A 19,258-nucleotide genomic window follows, 5' to 3' on the forward strand; every position below is an offset into this window, starting at 1 on the left:
CGGCAGCCCCAGCATGGAAGCCATCGCCAAGTACGACTTCAAAGCCACCGCGGATGACGAGCTGAGCTTCAAACGGGGCGATATCCTTAAGGTAAGTGGAGGGCTCGGGCTCGGGAGTTCCCTCTTTACCCCTGGGCTGTTCAGTTTCTCTCCGAGTCTCTTCCTGTCCGTCGGACCTGACCCTCTTTTGGGTCCCCAGAGAATGCCATCTCCTTTTCATACGGAGCCTCAAGATCTTCTAAATCCCAGTCACACCTCTGAGAGCAGGAGAGGCTGTTTTGTTTCAGTATTAAGTATGCATCTCAAAGTCTCCCGATTCTCTCTTCTGAGATTGGAATATTTGAAAACTTAGTCATAAACATGGCAGCAAATAAGCAGAAGTACAAGATAAAGGGGAATTCAGTGTAGAGATTATGAGAGGAAGCCCCATGAAGTAATCAAGATCAATTTGATATTCCTTTTCTTTGCCTCCTGCCAAGGATTCTAATATCAAAGAACAGTGATTGGATTATTTCTCAGTAGATAATCTTTTAGCATCAGGCTGTCAAATATTGAAGCTGAGTTTTATCTTCAGTTGTGATGAACTGGAGTGATAAGCTTGTGGCTGAATATATAATGGATCTGTGCAGATGTAAGTGAATGTTGGAGTGCATTAGAGGAATTTTGGTCTATAGTTCTTTCAATATATCAAAGGCTTTTTAGGTTTCATTTTGGCTATATTACAGGAATTTGAAAAAACAGTTTAGTTTCTACAACTGTAACAAAACTGGACACACAGAACAAGCCCAACATTTTATTTGGGGGGGGGGAGTAAAATACAAAACTCCTTAGGGATTTGGCCTTGGTGAAGTGTAGCTCAGAGCTTTGTGGCTTCCAAGTAATAAGAGCCATATTGCAAAATGCTTTAATGGAATTCATTCATAGTCACTATTTCTCCATAAAGGTGGGCTAGTGTGATATATTTGGTGTGAAGGTATCTTTAAGCTGCTTTTTTTTCTAAAATGCTTGGAGTAGAAGCAGTTTTGAGAGGTGCTTTTCCTGCAGATGTAAGGCTGTAACTGTGTGTATGCTGACAAATCAAGTCCTGCAGACCTCAGTGGGATTACTCATCTGCTCAACACTTTTGCCAGGAAAGGGCTTGATTTTAACTATTTTAAAATAAGCTAGAAAAAATAACCTTTATGTGGTAACCTACTATGTATCTTTTATAGCTGATATTTCAACTGTGGCTTTGTTAAAAGTGTGAGGCAATAAACAGATAAAGGTTGCTAAAGTATATCATGCTTTGAGATTTAACTTATAAAATTATTGCATCTGTGTATGTCCTACACATCCCTGCCCCATAACTGGCCTAAAAACTCCTGTTAAACCTGTACACCTCAGTGCCACTGTGTGGGTAAATTACCAGGATATTTCCCAGGGCTTTTTTACATGTTTGAGACTGTCAGAATTTTGGAAACCTTTTGTGATAACCTTGCTTTTTTGTTGTTGTTTTTCTTTAAACCTGAGCTATATTCTTCTATTTTGGGTTACTACTAGCTGCCCTCAACTTTTACAGTGCATTTGAAGTAAAGCATAGCTGAAGTCAGCTTTTAGAAAATGCTGAATGGGAAGGAAAAATGAAGTTTAATGAAATACAGTATATTGTAAAGTGTATTCTCAGCTAATTTAGTATGGGGTAGAAGTTTATTTAAGTACATGAAAAATATAATAAAATTTTTGTTTAAAAATATGTTCTCTAAGAAGTAAAGGAAAAATACTTTTTTTAGTGTTTTTGAAGTTTAGTCTGTGTTAAAAGTCTTACATCTGTGCACAGTGACTGATAGTAAGGTGTTCTTGAGTCTACTTGATGTCATCCCATGGATACAAATTTTTTCACCCAAATAGAAACATATGTATAATGTTACACTGCATTAATAATTACATTTTTCCTGGAATACAAAGGATTTTCCTACTTTACCCTAAACCTCGGCTGAACTCTTCCTCAAAGTATTTATGCACAATTCTTCAGTCAGTATTTCCTTTCTTTTCAGCTCATATTCATATGAAAATGCTCACAAATTTTACATGTTTACCTCATTGATGCATAAATTGAGCCATAGAAATGGTAAATTGCTCAAGATTATCACTAAAGTCAGCGGAAGCATCAGGACTTTCAGGAATCCTTCAGCACATATTTGAGCTGAGTTCTGTGCAGTGTGGTGAGATTCACTCTGTAAAACTGGCGAATTTCAGACAAATAAATCCAAATGAGTTAGAACTGTTCCAGTTTACCCATGCTGACAAACTTCTGTAGCACTTTGTTGCTTTGAAAAATCTGTTTCACTTCAAATGTGTTTGTGGTTGTGGAAATTAATTTCCACCCAAAATGCCAGATCTGTTTGTTAGACCTCTGCTCATGACTGAGAATCTTAGGGTGTCCCAGTCATGTGCCCCATGTGATGTCTCTCATTAACCAGGACAATCCTCCTGTCCTCAAAGGAGTTGGGAAGAGGAATAAACTTGTACCATGTTGAATGCACCTGCACCCTTCAGTGTCCCTTGCTGAGGGCCTGTGTTACTTCTTGCACAGTGAAGCCTTTTAGCTGTGAGACACCTGTGGTGATGCACTCCAGAGAACCAGGTCTGGCTGTTAGAGGATGACAGAGCATTGATTTGTAGCAAAATGTGTCCCACAAGGCAAGAACAAGATCTGTAACAGTTTAACTCCCAGTCCTTGGAGGTCCACTTTTCTCCCTGTGGGGAGAGAAGGCAGAGGTGCCCAGTCTGGCTGCTCTGACCTCAGCAGATAACTTGCCCATGATGTCATGTGCCATTACTGCTGCCTGCCCACAGATTCAGGACCTGATTGAATAGCACTTGAACTGGAGCCATTAAGCTGGTTGTTAGTAATCTTGTGGCTGGTTTCCAAAAGTGAGTGAAGATAGTTGACCTTTGGCTTGCAATTGTAAAACAGCTGAGTGAAGAGGAAAAGTGCTTGGCCTCTTTTTTTTTTTTTTCTTGTGGACATTACATGGTAAAAGCTGCTTCTATGGTTTCTGTAACCCTGGCAGGACAGTGGGTCCCCTACCCTCTGCCTGGTGCCTCTGTAGCAGTGTGTGGTACTAGCTCTCAGAAGATGCTCACTGACAGCTTTCTCCAAACTTCACATACTCTAAATGCTACTTGCTGAGCCTTTCCAAAGAAAGGCAAGATTGGAGCTTCCTTCTGACAGTGCTGCAGCTCTCCAGCTTTGTGCTTCTCCTGTTGCTTCACAGGAATTTGTTGGTGACTGGGGTCCTGCTGGGTCCTGGTGGCCCGTCCTGTTACTTAAAAAAGTAAAATAAGGAAGCTGAGGGATTCCTACCTGAGGGACTCCTACTTGAATTCTTGATTTACTGTTTTTTCACTTTGAACAGTTTGCAGTTGTCATGATGCCTTTACAGTCTTCACCCCCTTTTTTTTTAATATATTGAAGTTGGGAGGAGTTAAATTCAGTCCCAGTATTTGTTATTCAGGTTTTGTGTCCCCCAGAACTATCAGCCTCCATGCTAAATACCCAGATCTAAAGTGTATTAATATATGGTGATGGTTTGGCAGGAACCAGGGGGAGAAAAGAGAAGAAAAATCACCATTCTTTGTCATCTCATTGTAATTTCTCTACTCCTCCTAAATCTAATCAGAAGACTAAAATTAATGCCGTGGTGCTCTGAGAACTGTTTCTGTGTGGTTAATGCAGGACCACTAAACATATTAATTAATATCTTAAATTTTAGAATTGTTTTGTTTTTAAACTATAAACTACTGCTTCCTCTTTCTCCTTCTGTCATAGGGTTGGGGCATAGCTGGAAAGTGTTTTTCTAAAGAAGTGAATAATCTACTGTTCCCAGTAGATGTCATCATAATTAATTCAGGGGTGCTTAGAGATTGTTTTTGTGACTCAAATTATCCAGGTGGTGTTTTAAGTAGAAGGTCATCATCTTGAATTTTGAGGTTTTTGCTTTTGTGTGATACGCAAGCCAGCTTCCTTATGTGCCAAAAGAAGATTTCCTTGATAGTATTTTGATCACTTCACAATTTGGTTCAGCCAAGTCAAGATTACTTTTCCCTTTCTGATCATACACTTGACAGTCGCCACAGGTTCTGTCCACATGAGTGTTTGTCACCACATTTATTTTCTTTGAGTGTTTGCTAACAGTTGATGCTGAGGTGGCATTTTCAGTTCCTGCATGAAAACCATTTTTCTATGTCAGGATAGAGTGGAACAGCTTCAAATAGAGGCAGGAAGATGATAAATGAGGGGAGCACTGTCTCCCTACTGCTCTTTCCCCTCCCTCCTCTGTACTTCACCAGCATTGGCTGTTGGTGTCTGTCCTAGAGAACAGAAATTCAAGGCTTGCTGAAGAGATGTGCCAGTATTTTTCCTGGTTTGAGTGAAGCTGTCTTCACATTCATCCTTCCTCTCCCTTCTTTACACACTCCTCCATCATTTACCATTTGTTGTAATGGGATGGACTCCATGTGGTCTTGATGATTTTAATGTGTGAGAAACAATTTTCTGAATTAATGATTCAGCCAAATTGCAAACACTATGTGCTTTATAGTGAAATAGGTCAAATATTAGAATAGGTTGCCCAGAAAAGTTGTGGAATCCCCATCCTTGGAGATCCCTAGACAGGTCCCTGAGCACTCTAATCTAATTAGACTGCTTTGACGGGAGGAGTGAATTGAGTGTCTTCCAGAGGCTCTTCCAAGCTCCATTATTCTGTGACTTAGCTGTGAGTGGCAGCTCTGCTGTGTGTGATGGTTGATTTGTAGAGGTGTGCTTAGGTTATGTTCCCTGGCTGGTGGCCTTGAATTAAGATGATAATTGCCATCAATATGTGATCAATATTGCAGTCTAAGATGGCAAAACTGTCAGAACACTACAGAGGCATAAAACCGAGCACAGTTATCTGAAATGCAGTTGATTTGGCAGCCTGACAGTTGGAGATCTGTGTCACAAAGAGATGCTGCTATAAGGGGCTGCATTCTTCTGATCTGCCAAAGTGTTCGAGGCCTGGTTTGAGTGCAAACTTCTCAAATACTGTTCCTCTTATGTATGAAAGTAATCTGAAGGTGGGTTATGTTCCAGGTTATGTTCCATTAGCCAACTTCTGTAGGCATTAGGATGAAGCGTGTGGGAAGGAAATAGCTGTTTTTAACAAAGTGTCTGTTCTGTATTTGTAGAAGAGCTTGGACCTGCTTAGATCGTGTTGCTGAAGGTATTTCTGTGCAGGAGACATAGTTATGGAGTATTCCAGTCTGAAGGTGTAAAGTGGTCTTTGCAAGCAAGGAGTAAACACATTCCACCTTAAATATGGCATCTTTATTTTTATTTAGGAGGTTTTTATGATGATTATTTAAACTTGTCCCTGAAAGTGGAGAAAGATGAGTTCTGTGTGAGCTGCCTGAAGGCTGCAGGAATTCTGAGTGTTGAGCAAACACTGACTATAGCTAGTGGTCAGCTCAGCTGGTTTGTGACACTGCCTTAGCACGTGTTGCATTCTGTGATAACCAGGGAGATGGTGCTGATTTGAAGCTCAGCTGCCTTTGCCAGTTTAATGGAGGAGCTGTTACAGCCTCTCTGCAAGGTCCAGCTTGTGATATGCCAAGCATGACAGACAAGTGTTAGCCCAGGCATAGCAGCAAATCATATTTTGGCTTGATAAATTATTTATGTGCTTTGTTCAACCTGCTTGTCAAACTACAACCAACATGACGTGCTTTTGTTTTTATTTACTGGCAACACAAAAATGCTGCCTCCCCTCTTTGATCAGGTGACATCTCTGTTGTGTTAACTATTGTGATTAGGGATTGTGTGAGAATTTCAGATCAATAACATCTGTTATTCTTGGACATCCTGGGTGTTAATGAACTAACTTTGATTTAATTTATTGTGTTAAATTAAAATGGTAAAAGCTTGATTGCAGCTTGAGGGAAGAAAAGAAGGATTATGATTTTTAGTGGCATGTATTAAGGATTGGGAGTGTATTCATAGATTTCCAGTTTATGTGCAGAGCCCTGCTAATTGCTGGAGGAGGGATCTTGTTTGTAATGATATTCAGACTTTTCTGATTTCTCTCTCTATAATTAATAAGGATCCAGCTAAGCAAGGGAAGATAAGAAATCCAGTTTTTCTGTGTAGAGCTCAGCCTCACAAGGAGTGAACTATATGACCCCTTGATAAAATCCCTTGTGCTTTAAAATTGCCAAGGGCTACATACCATAAATCAAATACTAAAGCCTGAACTTCAGGAAAAAAAAGTGCTGGGCTAAACTAATCCTATTTTATGAAAATGTAAGAAAATTAGGCATTAGTGCCCTAACAACACTGGAGCAAATAAATCTTATAATCTCAAATTGAGCAAAAAGGTGCTTTAATTTACCAATCTTGATTAATTTTACAGTTGAAATCTAAACTAGAAGAGCTACTAAAGATAATGTTTGGACATGTTTACAACTGCTGTGAGACTGAAGTATTGTATTATAAGCTATTGTACTAGAGATGGCAGATTTCCATACTTGCTGTTTATCCCTGAATTACAACCTTTGCTAAATTTTTAATAATTCTATTTATATGCATTTTAAAAGGTTTGAAGAATCAAAGGTAATTTTACAACCATAACAACAAACAACTTAGAAACAACAAACCTGGTGGAGAAGAGTTTTGAGTTTTTCCTATATGTCTTTGTGGCATCACCTTTCTTCTTGTCTGTGGTGTTGAATTGCAGAATGTCCTTTCCAGGTGTGACAGCAGAGGGTTGTTGCAGCAGTGAGACCTGAGGTGTCTGTCAGGTCCAGGGTTTGTCTGCATTGTGTGGTCAAAAGAAGGGACTGGATCTTCTTCAGCTACAGCCAAGCTGACCTCGAGGTGGCTGGACTAAAGAAAACCCCACTGTGAGATTTGATGTGAATTACAAAACTCACACAGGAGTCTGGATGAATTCTTTGCTGTGTTAGTTAATGTCTGAGCAGCTACTCTTCGTTAACACAGTGTAGCAGAAGATAAGCCTATTTCCCTTCTTCCCCCTGCCCTTACTTTTTTTCATGCTATGGGATGGGTCCTAGCCAGGGAGTTGAAGCTGAGACTTGGGAATAGAATATTTACATAGGAAGGTGACCAAGGGAATGCATTTGTTCTTTCTCTGCCCAGTCTTACAGCCTTAGAAATGGAGCATTTGTGTAGCTCTCTGTTTCACTGGGGCACTGATGAAGAGGCACTAGGTCCAAGTGTTTTATGTTTTACTTGCTTCATTTAGCTAGGAAAGCTGCCTTTGATCTTTATAATTTCCAGTTTTCTCTGAAAATTGTGTTAGATTCAAAATGCAAATGAGTGGGTGACTTGTGTGTGTTCTGCATTTGAAGGTAGATCAGGAGATTGATACTGTAGCAGTTTGATACACAGTTCTTATCTGCAGCTTTATCCCCCAGCTGTTCTTGCTCTTTCATTTCCTTTGCTGGTCCTGCAGTGGCAGTTAAGTTATCTCCCAGGCTGGGCAAGCACCAGTGACTGGAATAATTAATATACACTTGGAAATAAATGTGGCTTTTGGATGCTTTGGCCCTTGGGAGAGAAAATAGGATAGGAGAATACTTTCTGTGACGTTTGGAGTGGGCTGCATTTTTTTCATTTTCTACATTGGGAAATGCTGGATAAAGTTGTTTCTTTCCCTCAAATAGCCAAATCTTTTCAGACAGACCAGCAACATTGTCCATTTCAATCTGTCAAGCCTGGGGCTTGTCCTTGTTTGTCACTTTGAGGCCCCTGCCCTGTTGCTGAGTATTTAAAGTGCTGTGTGAGTGGCACATGCCTTCAGCTTAGAAGACATCTTGTAACACCTCCTAGGAGTAGGTGTTCAAATGGAACAGAAAACGTTGTGAAGCAGAATGTCTGTGGTGGAGCCTGAACTTGTTCCCATGGCTTGTATGCATGATTGGTGCCACCATCTGACAACTCAAGTGAGAATTGGTTTAACAAACTTAGAAATGTGTTTTTTTCATGATGACATGTGCTAAACACATGGAGTTGTACAGCTGAGCTCTAATGGAGCAAAAAGTGAACTGACAGTCTCCAAAACTGCTCATGAAAATTATTTTTAGGATATTTATTATATTCCTGAATCCCAGATGCTACTCTACAATACTTCCTGATTAGTGGCTAGATGTATCTGAAATTTGCATTTTAAATGGTTGTGTTCATAATTTCCTCAGCCTGTGTGTCTCTCTTTAAGAAAAGAATGGTGTTTTTCTATAGATACTGACTAGAAGCCCATTTTAAAAATGTTTTAAATGTCTTGAAGAGCTTAAGAGGCTTTTTATTCCCTTCAGCAATGACTGCTCACTTGAATTTCTATACCTGGTCTTGGATTCTTTTGTCTCCAACTATTTGAGGTTGTGAAAAGCAAATAGTCCTGGTATTGGAAACTCATGAAATCAGTTGGGTTTTGATCCTGTGGTGGCAGATCAGAACAGTGACTGGAATAAGGCAAAAGCTAGGAACAGCTATTTCTGTCTAGGAAGTAGATTGTCAGCCTCTCTGGAGTGAGTAATTTAGAATGGTGATGTTCAAATGTTACTGCCCTTTATAAATAAAATATAAGAGAATACTCAACAGAGTAGAATTATTCTGTTTGTACCTGCTGGATTTACTGGTTTGCATGAGTTCGTGTCAGCCTGCACGCAGTGTTGGGAGCTGCCTGTTGGCTCCACTGCAGCTGGACTCATGCAGAGAGAGCAGAAAGCTTTTTTTCCCCCCCCTCTTTTCAGCTGAACTGTAATTATACTGTTAGTCTCTAAAACCTCTTATTTAAATAATTTGTCTCTGGAATTCATGCTTTCTCCATGGAGCCAACCTACTTCTTGCCCTAACTTGTACTAAAACTCTACAGGTTTACGTGTTGGGGGCGGGGGGGGGAAAAGTGCTGCTGTTATGCAAAATTGTTTCCCTTGGGAGGAAAGGGGGGAATTCTTCATGAGTTATGTATGAGACAGCAGGTTCCACTAATCCTAGCAGCTCTGCTGGTATTGAAGACTTGTAGTATGAGCTAGTCAGCCCTCTGGTTTTGTGAGAAATTGGCACAAAATTTTAAATTCTTGCAACTCTTGCTGAGCTTGAGTAGGTTTTGCCATTATAAGTCCTGATGTGCAGTCAAATTTTGAGTATTCTTTTGTTACCTACCCTCCTTTAGCATAAGTATGAAAATGATACTTGACCATTTGATCTGGTTTTTACTTACTGCTGTTAACAATAGATTATGGTCTGCTTGGAAAGAGCTATGCTTAGATTCCTGATCCAAGTGGATTTATTTTAGAATAAGTAGGATTTTAGGCTGCAAAAGTGTGTACCTTTTGTGAGTACTTCTGGAAAATCTGTCACTTTTGCTCGGGAGGTATTTCCCTGAGCTCCTGTGCAGTTCAGACCTTGTGCTCTAATCTTTACTTCATCTGGGGGCACAACTAATCAAGGAAATTCTTGGGAGGGGGAGGGAAACAAGGGTTCAAAGTGCATTCTGCGGTTGCAGAAGAAGAGAAAATAATCAAATGCAAGGAGGAAGATGAGGAGAAAGTGACACCCAAGGACAGTGAACACTTTTAAAGATGAAATTTGGCAATTAAAATGTTCTTTTTTCCAACCTTGCCTTTGAATAATGCTTGAATTTTGGTGACATGAATATCAGCTTGACAAAATTGCCTCGTCCAGGCTATATTAGGGGAACCTGTTGTGCATATATTTCACAGCTAAATTTTGTTTCTGTAATGTTCTACATGTCCTCAAAGACTACTTGAACAAGATGTGTCCTTAAGCCTGGAAGTGTTCAAGCATGGACTGGCAGTTCTGCTCCCTGCTGACCACTGGAATGGAGGAAGCAGAAGTTGCTTCTGCTTCCTCCTTGTCTTCACTTCTGTCCCTATTTCTTAAAATACATTTTGCACTACCACCTCTGCTCTACCTCTCCTGAAACTATAGTTTGTCAAAAATGGTGTGGATTTGACTTTCTCTGCCAGGGTGTTAAAACTTTCTTCCTCAAGCTGTCTTGACATTTCCTTACACTTTACTAAGAAGAGATACATTCCTCATTTTTCTTCCCTGAAAATTGCCTGTAAGGTTCAGAGTGTCATTTGCTTTCTGCCAGGATGGGCAGCTGAAGACTCTTGTGACACTCCCTAAAATCATTGAATTGCCTAGGTTGGAAAAGACTCCTGAGATCATCATCCAACCTTACTACCTAGAAAAATTCAGATTTAAACCAACAAGTTTTTCTGCGGGGTCACAAAAAGATAAAGATAACCAAAGTGATTATAGTTGACCCACATTTCCTGATTTCCACCCCTCCTATTTGAGCTTGTTGTGTCTGGAAATCTCGCAAGCTGTTACCTTTGCTCTCTTTAGGTAATGTAAGAAGGAAAGGCATAAGTAAAAAGGCTTCCAGCATTTCTATAAACTTTGTTGAGCTTTCTTTCCTTTGAAAAGTTTGTGTTTCAGTCCACCTGTCTCTGTTTGGATTACAAACACCTGCATGATGTCGCAGTAAGATTAGAGGCACTGTTGATTCTATTTGCATGATGAGTAATAAATTCCCCCTAAAGCTTGTTTGTTGAGAAGAAAACATTATTTTTAACATTCCAGAAAGGCTGAAGTTATTAAACATAGGGCAATATGTTGATAAAAGAGCTGCTCTACAGGCTGGTCAGCTACTGAAAACGATCTGTGGGGGCCTCAGGAGTGCTGCAGGTTGAAATTCTGTGGAAGCGGCTGAATTACCCCCCAAGGCTATTTTTCTGAACCCTTTGGGGTTCCCTAGTTTAAAGTCATCACGAAGAAAATACCGTTACACAATCTTCTAAGCTTGCTTTGACTAACTGGATTTAACTCCTCTTGGACAAAATTGCAGTCAAAACTGGGAGGTCTGGCCATACCTAATGAAAATCTTCTAAAAGCACCTGTTTTCCCTTACTCATTGTTCCCAAAACTCCCAGTTTACTAACTGGGAGGGAGAGGCCATCATCCAAATGGGTGAAAACTAACTCTCATGTCCTAATGGCAGGGATCAGGTAACATTCCTGGGGTGTGCTTGGGTCTGCCAAGGTTTTTCAGCCCCCACAGACAGATTTGAGCTGACCTTTCACATGGCCCTTGTACTGTGCTGCCAGCTACCTGTATTAGTCAGCTTTCTCCCACTCACTGTTGGTTGCTACAGGTAATACTCAGTTTATTGTACCTTTATAATGGATTGTGTATTATGCTTTAAACTTTCTTCAATGGAAGTAAATTCTACTCTTCACAGTGTTCTGGGAGTAGTTCCCATCTGAAGTGAATTATGCAATTTTCACAATTAAAAGAAATAGAAAACTAGTTACATGTAGGTTTTTCCTTTGTTCTTTGTACTCTGAATATTTGCCATTCACACTGGGCTAGATGGAGCACTCCAGTGCTGACTGTGTTGGTCAGATGTCTAGCCCTGGACATCATCTTCCTCTTTGCGTAAGGTGTTGGCTTCCTTCAGTCATGCTGGAGTGACTCACTCAGCTGGAGGCTGTGCCTGGCTATTGGTGGCCACACCTTCTGTGCATCTTTCTAAAACCCATTTTGAATCCATCTGTACATTACAGCATGAAAGCCTCATAACAAAAACATGTATTGTGTGGAATAAAGTGACTTGCTTCATTTGAAACATGCTACCTAGGAGTGTTACTGACTTTTTTTTTCTTCTTCTCTCCCCCTCCCCTTGCAAGAGACTATAGGAAAACATCTCCCCTGTAACTCTCATGGGGAGAATTGATTTGCAAATGTCTTCTTGTCATGGTTGCTTTTTTTTTTTTTCTGAGAAGGAGATAGGGAGTCTGATCTCTTACAGTCCAAAACCCATTCCATGCTTTGTTTTATCTTGGTTCTTTTTGCAACTCTTTTAGTTCATTTTTTTTTTCATGGTTGCTTTTTTTTTTTTCTGAGAAGGAGATAGGGAGTCTGATCTCTTACAGTCCAAAACCCATTCCATGCTTTGTTTTATCTTGGTTCTTTTTGCAACTCTTTTAGTTCATTTTAACCCATCCCAAAAATGCTAAATGTAAGTACTCATAGTACAGAGGGGCTGACACAAATTTAGTGTAAAAATATTTGTTTTATTTTGTTCTTACGAGAAACAGGTAATGTTTCTAATTTATTTTCAGATTGCTGCCCCTTTGATTGTGTTATAATTGCTGAGGAGTAATAGTTTAAAATCCTTAGCTTCATACATTCACAGCTCTTTGGCTTTTTGGTTGTGTTTTTTCTCACATTATTTTCCGTATTGTATTTAATCTCACATTTATCACTTGGCCTTTTAGTATTACAAGTTACCAGTGTAACTGATGAATTTTAGGGTTTGAGTACATTTCCTCACTCTCTTGATGAACTTTGTAACTTCACCCCTCTGTTACTTTCTGGGATGGCTCCTGAAGCTGCAGCCAGTCCTGAGATCCTGTGGCACAGCCTCCCTGTGCTGCAGACACTGACCCTTTGGTTTCTTTTTTAACCACCAAGGGTGAGGTTCTTATGTTGTCAATGAGCACATTTGTGGGGAGGAGTAGCCAAAAGTTGAGTTGTTGGGTTTTTAAATGAAGCAGCTCCAATAAACCTTAGAAAAGCCTTGTGACTACTTCCAGTTTATCACAATGAATGATTCATCTGCCCTCTATAAGGAGTTATATTTCTGTTCTCTCCTGCCACTGATTAAGTGGAGGTCTGAGGTGCTGATTGCTTTTTGCTTTTATAGCTTTGCCAGAAAGCCCAGCCTCCAAACAGCTGCCTAAGTCAACTTAATTGGATATTTGCTGTACTTCCAGGGAGGTTTTATGGCTGTGGACTGGCAATATTGCTGCAAAGCAGCTGAGACCAAACCAGCAGCTGTCATCTCATCATATGTACTTTAAAGTCTTTAGATAAGGCCTGGTCCTGGTTGGTGAGCACACCCCTGAGCTGGCTTCCATATATTGAGGTCTTCCCAAACTCCACTGTTGGGAATCTTTTTGGATGCATCCACACTAATGCGTGGTCTGAAAATCCCATTTTGTTGTGTAGGAGTGATTGACCCCTTGTCAGGGGCCTAGAGGGAGTTTTTTGTGGCCGAAGCATTGACTCTTCCAGTAAGGGAGAGTTTTAATGCCTTAGCTTTTATTGAGACTTACAACAGAGATACTGTGCTGCTATAATGGACTTGGAAGCTTAAAATTAGTCTGTGGTCAAATAATGCACCCTCGGGTGTCAGTGACCTGCATTGGGATATCCCTTCCAGGTTACTGCAACGGAGCCATCACGAGGTCTGTTCTTGTTCTAGTTTGTTCTTGACCTGGAACAATTCTTCTAATTTGAGACACTAATTAGGAGATGGTTTTAGTTATCTCTGGTCTTTTCCATAAAGAATTTTGTGCCTCAGCTGTCTTGACTTTAAGATTTTGGAGCAATTACTGCTTTTGGCATTTCATATCTGCATTTCTGCATTATTCATATGAGGAGACTCTTGGATTTTTTTGTTCATGCCCACAAGCCAAGAGAGCAGCAGTAGACTTTCATGGTCAATATAGCTGGTGTTTCTAATTGTATGTTATATTAAAAAAAAAGGCAGCATTTATCACTTTAATATTTTCTGTTCTTCTGAGATAATGTAAGTAGTGTCTCTTTTTAAATTTTAAAAAATTATTCCTCTATTAGGATTCTGCTTTTCTTTCTAACCCTGAGTAACTCTGGGCAACTGTTTCTTACCCCAGTCCATGGGATAGTGAGCTACAAGACACTAGTGTAGGCTCAGTCTGTTCATGATACAAAGTTCTTTTCGAACTTTGTGTGAGTAAATGGCATTTAAATGCTTTCTTTTCCTTTTATGGAGAGCATTAGACATGAACAAATGCTATTTTATTAGTTCTGAAGTGAAAGAGGAACTTCATTGCACAAGGGGATTTTTTTAAGCATTACTTTGATGTGCAGATGTTGCCCCCTCTTTTTTTTCTTTAATTCTTCTCATTTTCCCCTCTCCTCTCCCTTCCAGCGTCTAATTGAGCAGTTTAGTTTCAGGAAGCCCCCACAGCTGTGATTTTGGACTTTTTCTGAGGTAGAATGAAAATTAAAGTTGCTTTGGAGTTCTTAGGCCTTGTACTTTCCCAGTTGAAGTCAGTTTAGGAGCAGTGTTTTGGCATGAGTGGATGTCACAGACCATCAGCAGCTCTGGCACACGTGTGGTCCTTGATGTACAGTGTCATCTTTCCTCCTCCTTTCCAAGAGAGGAGATTATTGATGTCTTTCCACTTTCTGCTATTCAAAGTGACATCTGGTGCTTCTTTTTGGGCTTAGACAAATGCCATTTAGTTCTGATAGCTTTTGTTGTTTTAAAGGAATGGTTTTATCCTTTGCCATCTGATTCCATGTCTGTGGTTCAGATGGCCTTCTCTCCAGCCCCTCTCTCCATCAGCAGTAGCCAAAGCATGTTCTTTTCTCAGTCTCCTGAGGAGTGTGTGTTTTTACAGGCTCGGGTGGGAGGGTGTTTTTCTTTTCTCTTTAAAAAAAAGGCTAAGCTTTCCTGTTTGGCCAGAAATTGCTGAGCTTTTTATGGTTAAATTGAGGCCACTGTGACCCCAGAATTTGTTATTCCAGACTTATGAGTACAGAATTGTGGGTGTTTAATTCTGTATCCTATTGGTTCTCCACTAATTGAACCTTGATTTAATGATGAGTTTGGAGAAGAAAGAAAAATGGATTAATGTTGGAATGAATTATAACTTTTTTGACTCAGGCCTGTTGTGACCCAAAAATGGGCTAAACTTAAATGTCATTAAAAGATTTCTGGGATATAATAGTTCATTATTCTGTAGCAGCCTGAAAACAATCATACATTTCTTCTGAAAGTTATCATGGACTGAAGATCAACATGAGACATTGGTACACCAACCCCACTCTGTTTTTAGAGAATTTGGTGTGTTTGCCCCATTGAGGTTTGCATATGCTAAAGGCACGAGTCACTGGGAAAGCACTGAGGAGGCTTTGTGCTGGAATATTGGCATTTGTGTAAAAGATGGGATTGATGGTGGCCAAGTGGATTGCCCAAGTCTTTGTCATCAAATTGTTGAAGATACAATGTTAAGATTATTGACATACAAGTTGTATGCCTCATGATCAAAGACCTATGGGAACCTGGACAAGAAATGAAGGATTTCTAACTTAAACCAGTTGTTTTGGGAAACTGTAGATTTGGAAAGATCACTGAGCATAACTACTTGTTGCAGTTTGGTTCTACTGGTTTTCAAAACTGTTAGAATAATTGGTCAGAACAACCTGTGAAGCAAAGTTGTGATTAAACATGTTTTCAGAAAGGTTAGTTAACTGCAAAATCCACTGAAATCCATTTTTCCTGTATGTTTTTTTAACATATATTTTATTAATGTGTTTGCCTTGGCAACTGATTTTTTTGACACTAAGGTTTCCTTCTTGCAGGCCTAGAAGTTTGAATTCAGTGTTAATCATGGCTCTGGTGAACAAAGATCTTTCAGTACATTTGTTATTTGAATTCTTTTTCTCTTAGTAGAACCTGGCCAGGTGGAAATGCCCAGAGTTGCATCTCTTAACCTCCAGAGGTGGCTTGAACAGCATGTAACAATGGGCTGTTTGAACTGTCTTTGAACTTCGGGTTAATTACACTAGCATAATCCTGGCTGGGTTTTTGTTGTTGTTGTTTTTTTTAAACCAATCAGGTTGAGTTTTTTTGTTGGGTGTCTTTTGAAGTGTGACTGATGACCTGCACCCATCCATTGAAATAGGTGGAGGGAAATGTGCCCTCTCAAGCCGTTAAATGTAAGTCCCCAAAAATCTCTTTGCAGTGAATGCCCTCTTTATTATCCTTTCTTTCTTCCCCATTCAGTTACATGAGCAGGGAAATCACTGGTGTTCCTGTAATGTTGTACAGTAAAGCTTCATTTCTTTTCTCCTGGTTTGGTGAGATTGGAGACGTCCTGTGAAACGTTTGTGAGTTTAATGTTCTAGAGCCAGTGGTGCAGACTGTCCCCAGTGTGGTGTTACCTGCCACACTCAGGTTTGCAGGCTCTTGGGGTGCTTTGCATTATGCAAATGGGACAGGAATGAGTCAGAGATGCTCAACATTCGGATCAGAAACCATTTGCAAGTGTCTTCCTCTTGTGTGTGCATGTCCCGCTAGCAGCAGGGAAGTGGGAACAACTTGCAGTTACAGGAAAACGAGGAGAGTTCCCTTTTCTATTAAATATTCTCACTCTGAAAATCAGCCAGACTAATTACCTGTCCCTTTCCTCTTCAGTTCAAGATGTTACTAGACATAAGTCAGTAAAAACATTAAATAAACTTAATAAAAAAATGCACTGATTAAAACCATCCCTCTGCAGGTGACAAATCTCTGATAAGTATCACTGCAGTTCCTCAGTGGTAAATTAGTGGCTTAAATGCCTTAAACAGGGTTTTTTATATTGTAGAAAACTGAGCTCTCATGTCACACTGAGCCAAAATGTTGTTGGCTATATGCACTGAAATTGCCTTGATTTGTGCAGGGTAAGCTTCATTAATTTCTCTTTCTGTAGTTAATGCTGCTTTAAGTGAATTTCTAATCTAGTTAAGAAAATGTCTTGTTTTAAGCAAGGGTTTGATTGCATGCAGTTGGATCAAGGTTCTGATGGCAAAAATTCATTTCTGCCAGGATGGTAAAATTACACTATCGATGCTGCTGTTCTTTTTGCGGGGAAGGGATTGTTGGTGTAGCCCTGCAGAGCTGACAGGATTGGGTCTCCCCTTCTGGCTTTCCCCAGGGAACCATCCCAAAATGAAATGGCTTATAAGTGCTTTTGTCTTCCCCACAAACGAGAGTTAAATTTAACATTTTAAATGAATAGATAAGAGGTGGGGCAGCAAGTTCTGCATATGTACAAACAGGGCTGAGTCAATAAAGAGCTTTGTGTGGAGACCGACCAAATTCCTAATTGTGGCTGTGTCTGTATAATACAATACAAAATCACGAGGGCTGTGAGAGTGTGAACAGGCTTTTTGTGGGCTGAATTAAGGCATGTTTTAAAATCATTGGCCAAGAGCAGATGCATGGGAACTGTGCTCTGAGACTTCTGGAGTAATTAGTCTGAACTGACAGGTGAACCTGCTCAGTAAGAGATTGCATCTTGTGGCACTTCTTTTTTTTCCATTTCTCAGGTCTTTGCATAACTGTGTTAAAGTGCTGCTAAATCGTCACATCGAACCTCAGAGGTGTTGTGTTGCAGGATCTGATTTAGAGAGACTGAGGCTTTTACTGTCCTGCAGCATAGGGCTGCATTTTTTCTGAGAAAAAGTTAGGAGCTGTTAGCTGTTTGAAAAACAATTTCCCATTTATCTTACAGCCACCAGTCTGTTTTTAATTCCTTGCATGGTTTCTTGCTTACCTCTGTTTCCCTTAACAGTATTACTTAATCCTGAGGCATCATCCTGAGCCTATTTAGTGCTAAAATCCAGCATGCTTTTCTTTTTTCTTTTTTTTTCCTTCTAATTTTTTTTCTCAAGTTTCCCTATTGTTGATTCTTGGCTAGCTTCCACCAAGGCAAGAGCACAGTAGCCACCATAACCACTCTCTTGTATATTTGAGGCTATTTAATACCTTCCCAGTATTCATATCCTGAAGATAGAAAAAGAAGAGTTAAGGGATGGTTCCATGCTGCAACTCTTTAATGCTCTGTCTTAAAGCGAGGTTAAAACTGTCCCTTCCTGTCACTGCTTTCTGTCAGACTGGTCACAGATGCAAATTGCTACTTGGTGTTTATCCACCCCATAGGAAAAATCAATGAGCAGCCTCTGGTCATGCGCAGTGTTAAGATCTTTGTTTTTCAAATGGTTTGCTCTTTAGTGCTGCATTCCCAGTTAAAGCATCTGGGAATGGTACTGGCTGCAGTCTCAGTAAATTAATCTGTAATATTCTGCAATATATTAAAATTACACTGATGTATTACTTACAGGTTATGTAGTACAGATTTAGAGATGCATTATTCTCCCTTCCAGTATGTTCTATTAGAATTGGTTAAATAGGTACAAATCTAGCAAAATATTGACTTACAGCTATGGCAAACGTTGCAAAGCCCTGATTCTAGGAAATTGGCCTCCTGTTATCTCTGATTTCATGCTTTTTCCATCTGTCTCAAAATGAAGAGATTAGGGCTGATCCTAGCTATGTGTGTGAGGCAGATTATGGTAATCTTATTATTCTGATCTCATTACATTTAATCTCTAGATTTGAAAATGTCCTGGCTTTAACCCTTTCTTCAACAGCTACAAAAAATATAGTGAACAAAGGTGGCTGAGCTGTGTTCTACAAACTTTGGATTAAATGTTTATTTTATCTTGAAATAATAAAGCACTGAAAGACTTTGCTACTTGGAGTCGTACACTTTGGTAGTAGTGGTTTGTTGTTTGGAAGGTTTTTTTGGTTGGGTTTGTTGGGTTTTTTTTGGTTGGGTTTTTTTGTCTTAACAGACAGTCTAAAATGATGGGTAGATCAACTCTTTTGAGTTACAAAGGATGCAATTCACATATGACAACAAATTAATAGTGGATATTACAGTTCAGAAGATTGAGAAATTCTTAGTTCCCAACAGGTCAGAATTATTTTATTCACTAGCTTTTCTGAAATGAAATTGGATTTTCCAGAGTTTTGTCTCAGTGTTTGATACACACAAAATATAAAACTTCATGAAGTGTCTCCTCATCTTCTTACAAGAACATAGAAGTTAATGCAAAATGCTGGAAAGTATGTAGCTGGGTAGTTAAAATGCAGAAGGAACAACTCAAATGGAGCATGAAATTCCCTGTTTTTTCCTTATCTACAGCTTCACTCTGGTTACTGGCAAGTCATTTCAATTTAACTGTCTGTAAAGGGTTAACTCTGTGATAGAGGAGACTTCTGCACTGGAGTAATGTTTTACTGAACAAACATTGTCAGGTGGACTGAAGATTACAAGAGCTGTTTGTCTGAAACCTGGGGAGGAAGCTCTATGCTCTCTACACAGTTTTGGACATCAATTATGAAACAAGGGGTATTGCTTCTATAGGTCTGGAAATGAAAGGAAAAGGACAGCTGGTGGTGGTGGGAGGTAAAAAGCAAATGTGATTCTCTGTCTTTAAAAGATTGGTATTTTATTGTTACTCCTATATGAACGGATTCATAGGATAATTGATATTTCATTGTACTACACTGATGGAGTTCTAGATTAG

General features: G+C 39.7%; 1 protein-coding gene across 1 annotated transcript in view; it reads left to right on the forward strand.

The window, feature by feature from the left end:
• Positions 1-6: 6 nt before the first annotated feature.
• Positions 7-19,258, forward strand: part of GRB2 (growth factor receptor bound protein 2) — a 44,981-nt gene continuing 25,729 nt past the window's right edge. The window contains exon 1 of the mRNA XM_005424572.2: positions 7-91. Coding sequence (XP_005424629.1) covers positions 14-91 — 78 coding nt within the window. The 5' untranslated portion in view covers positions 7-13. The remainder of the gene's footprint in view (positions 92-19,258) is intronic.

This window comes from Geospiza fortis, unplaced genomic scaffold (assembly GCF_000277835.1).
Source record: "Geospiza fortis unplaced genomic scaffold, GeoFor_1.0 scaffold244, whole genome shotgun sequence".
In the NCBI taxonomy this organism is placed as follows: domain Eukaryota; kingdom Metazoa; phylum Chordata; class Aves; order Passeriformes; family Thraupidae; genus Geospiza; species Geospiza fortis.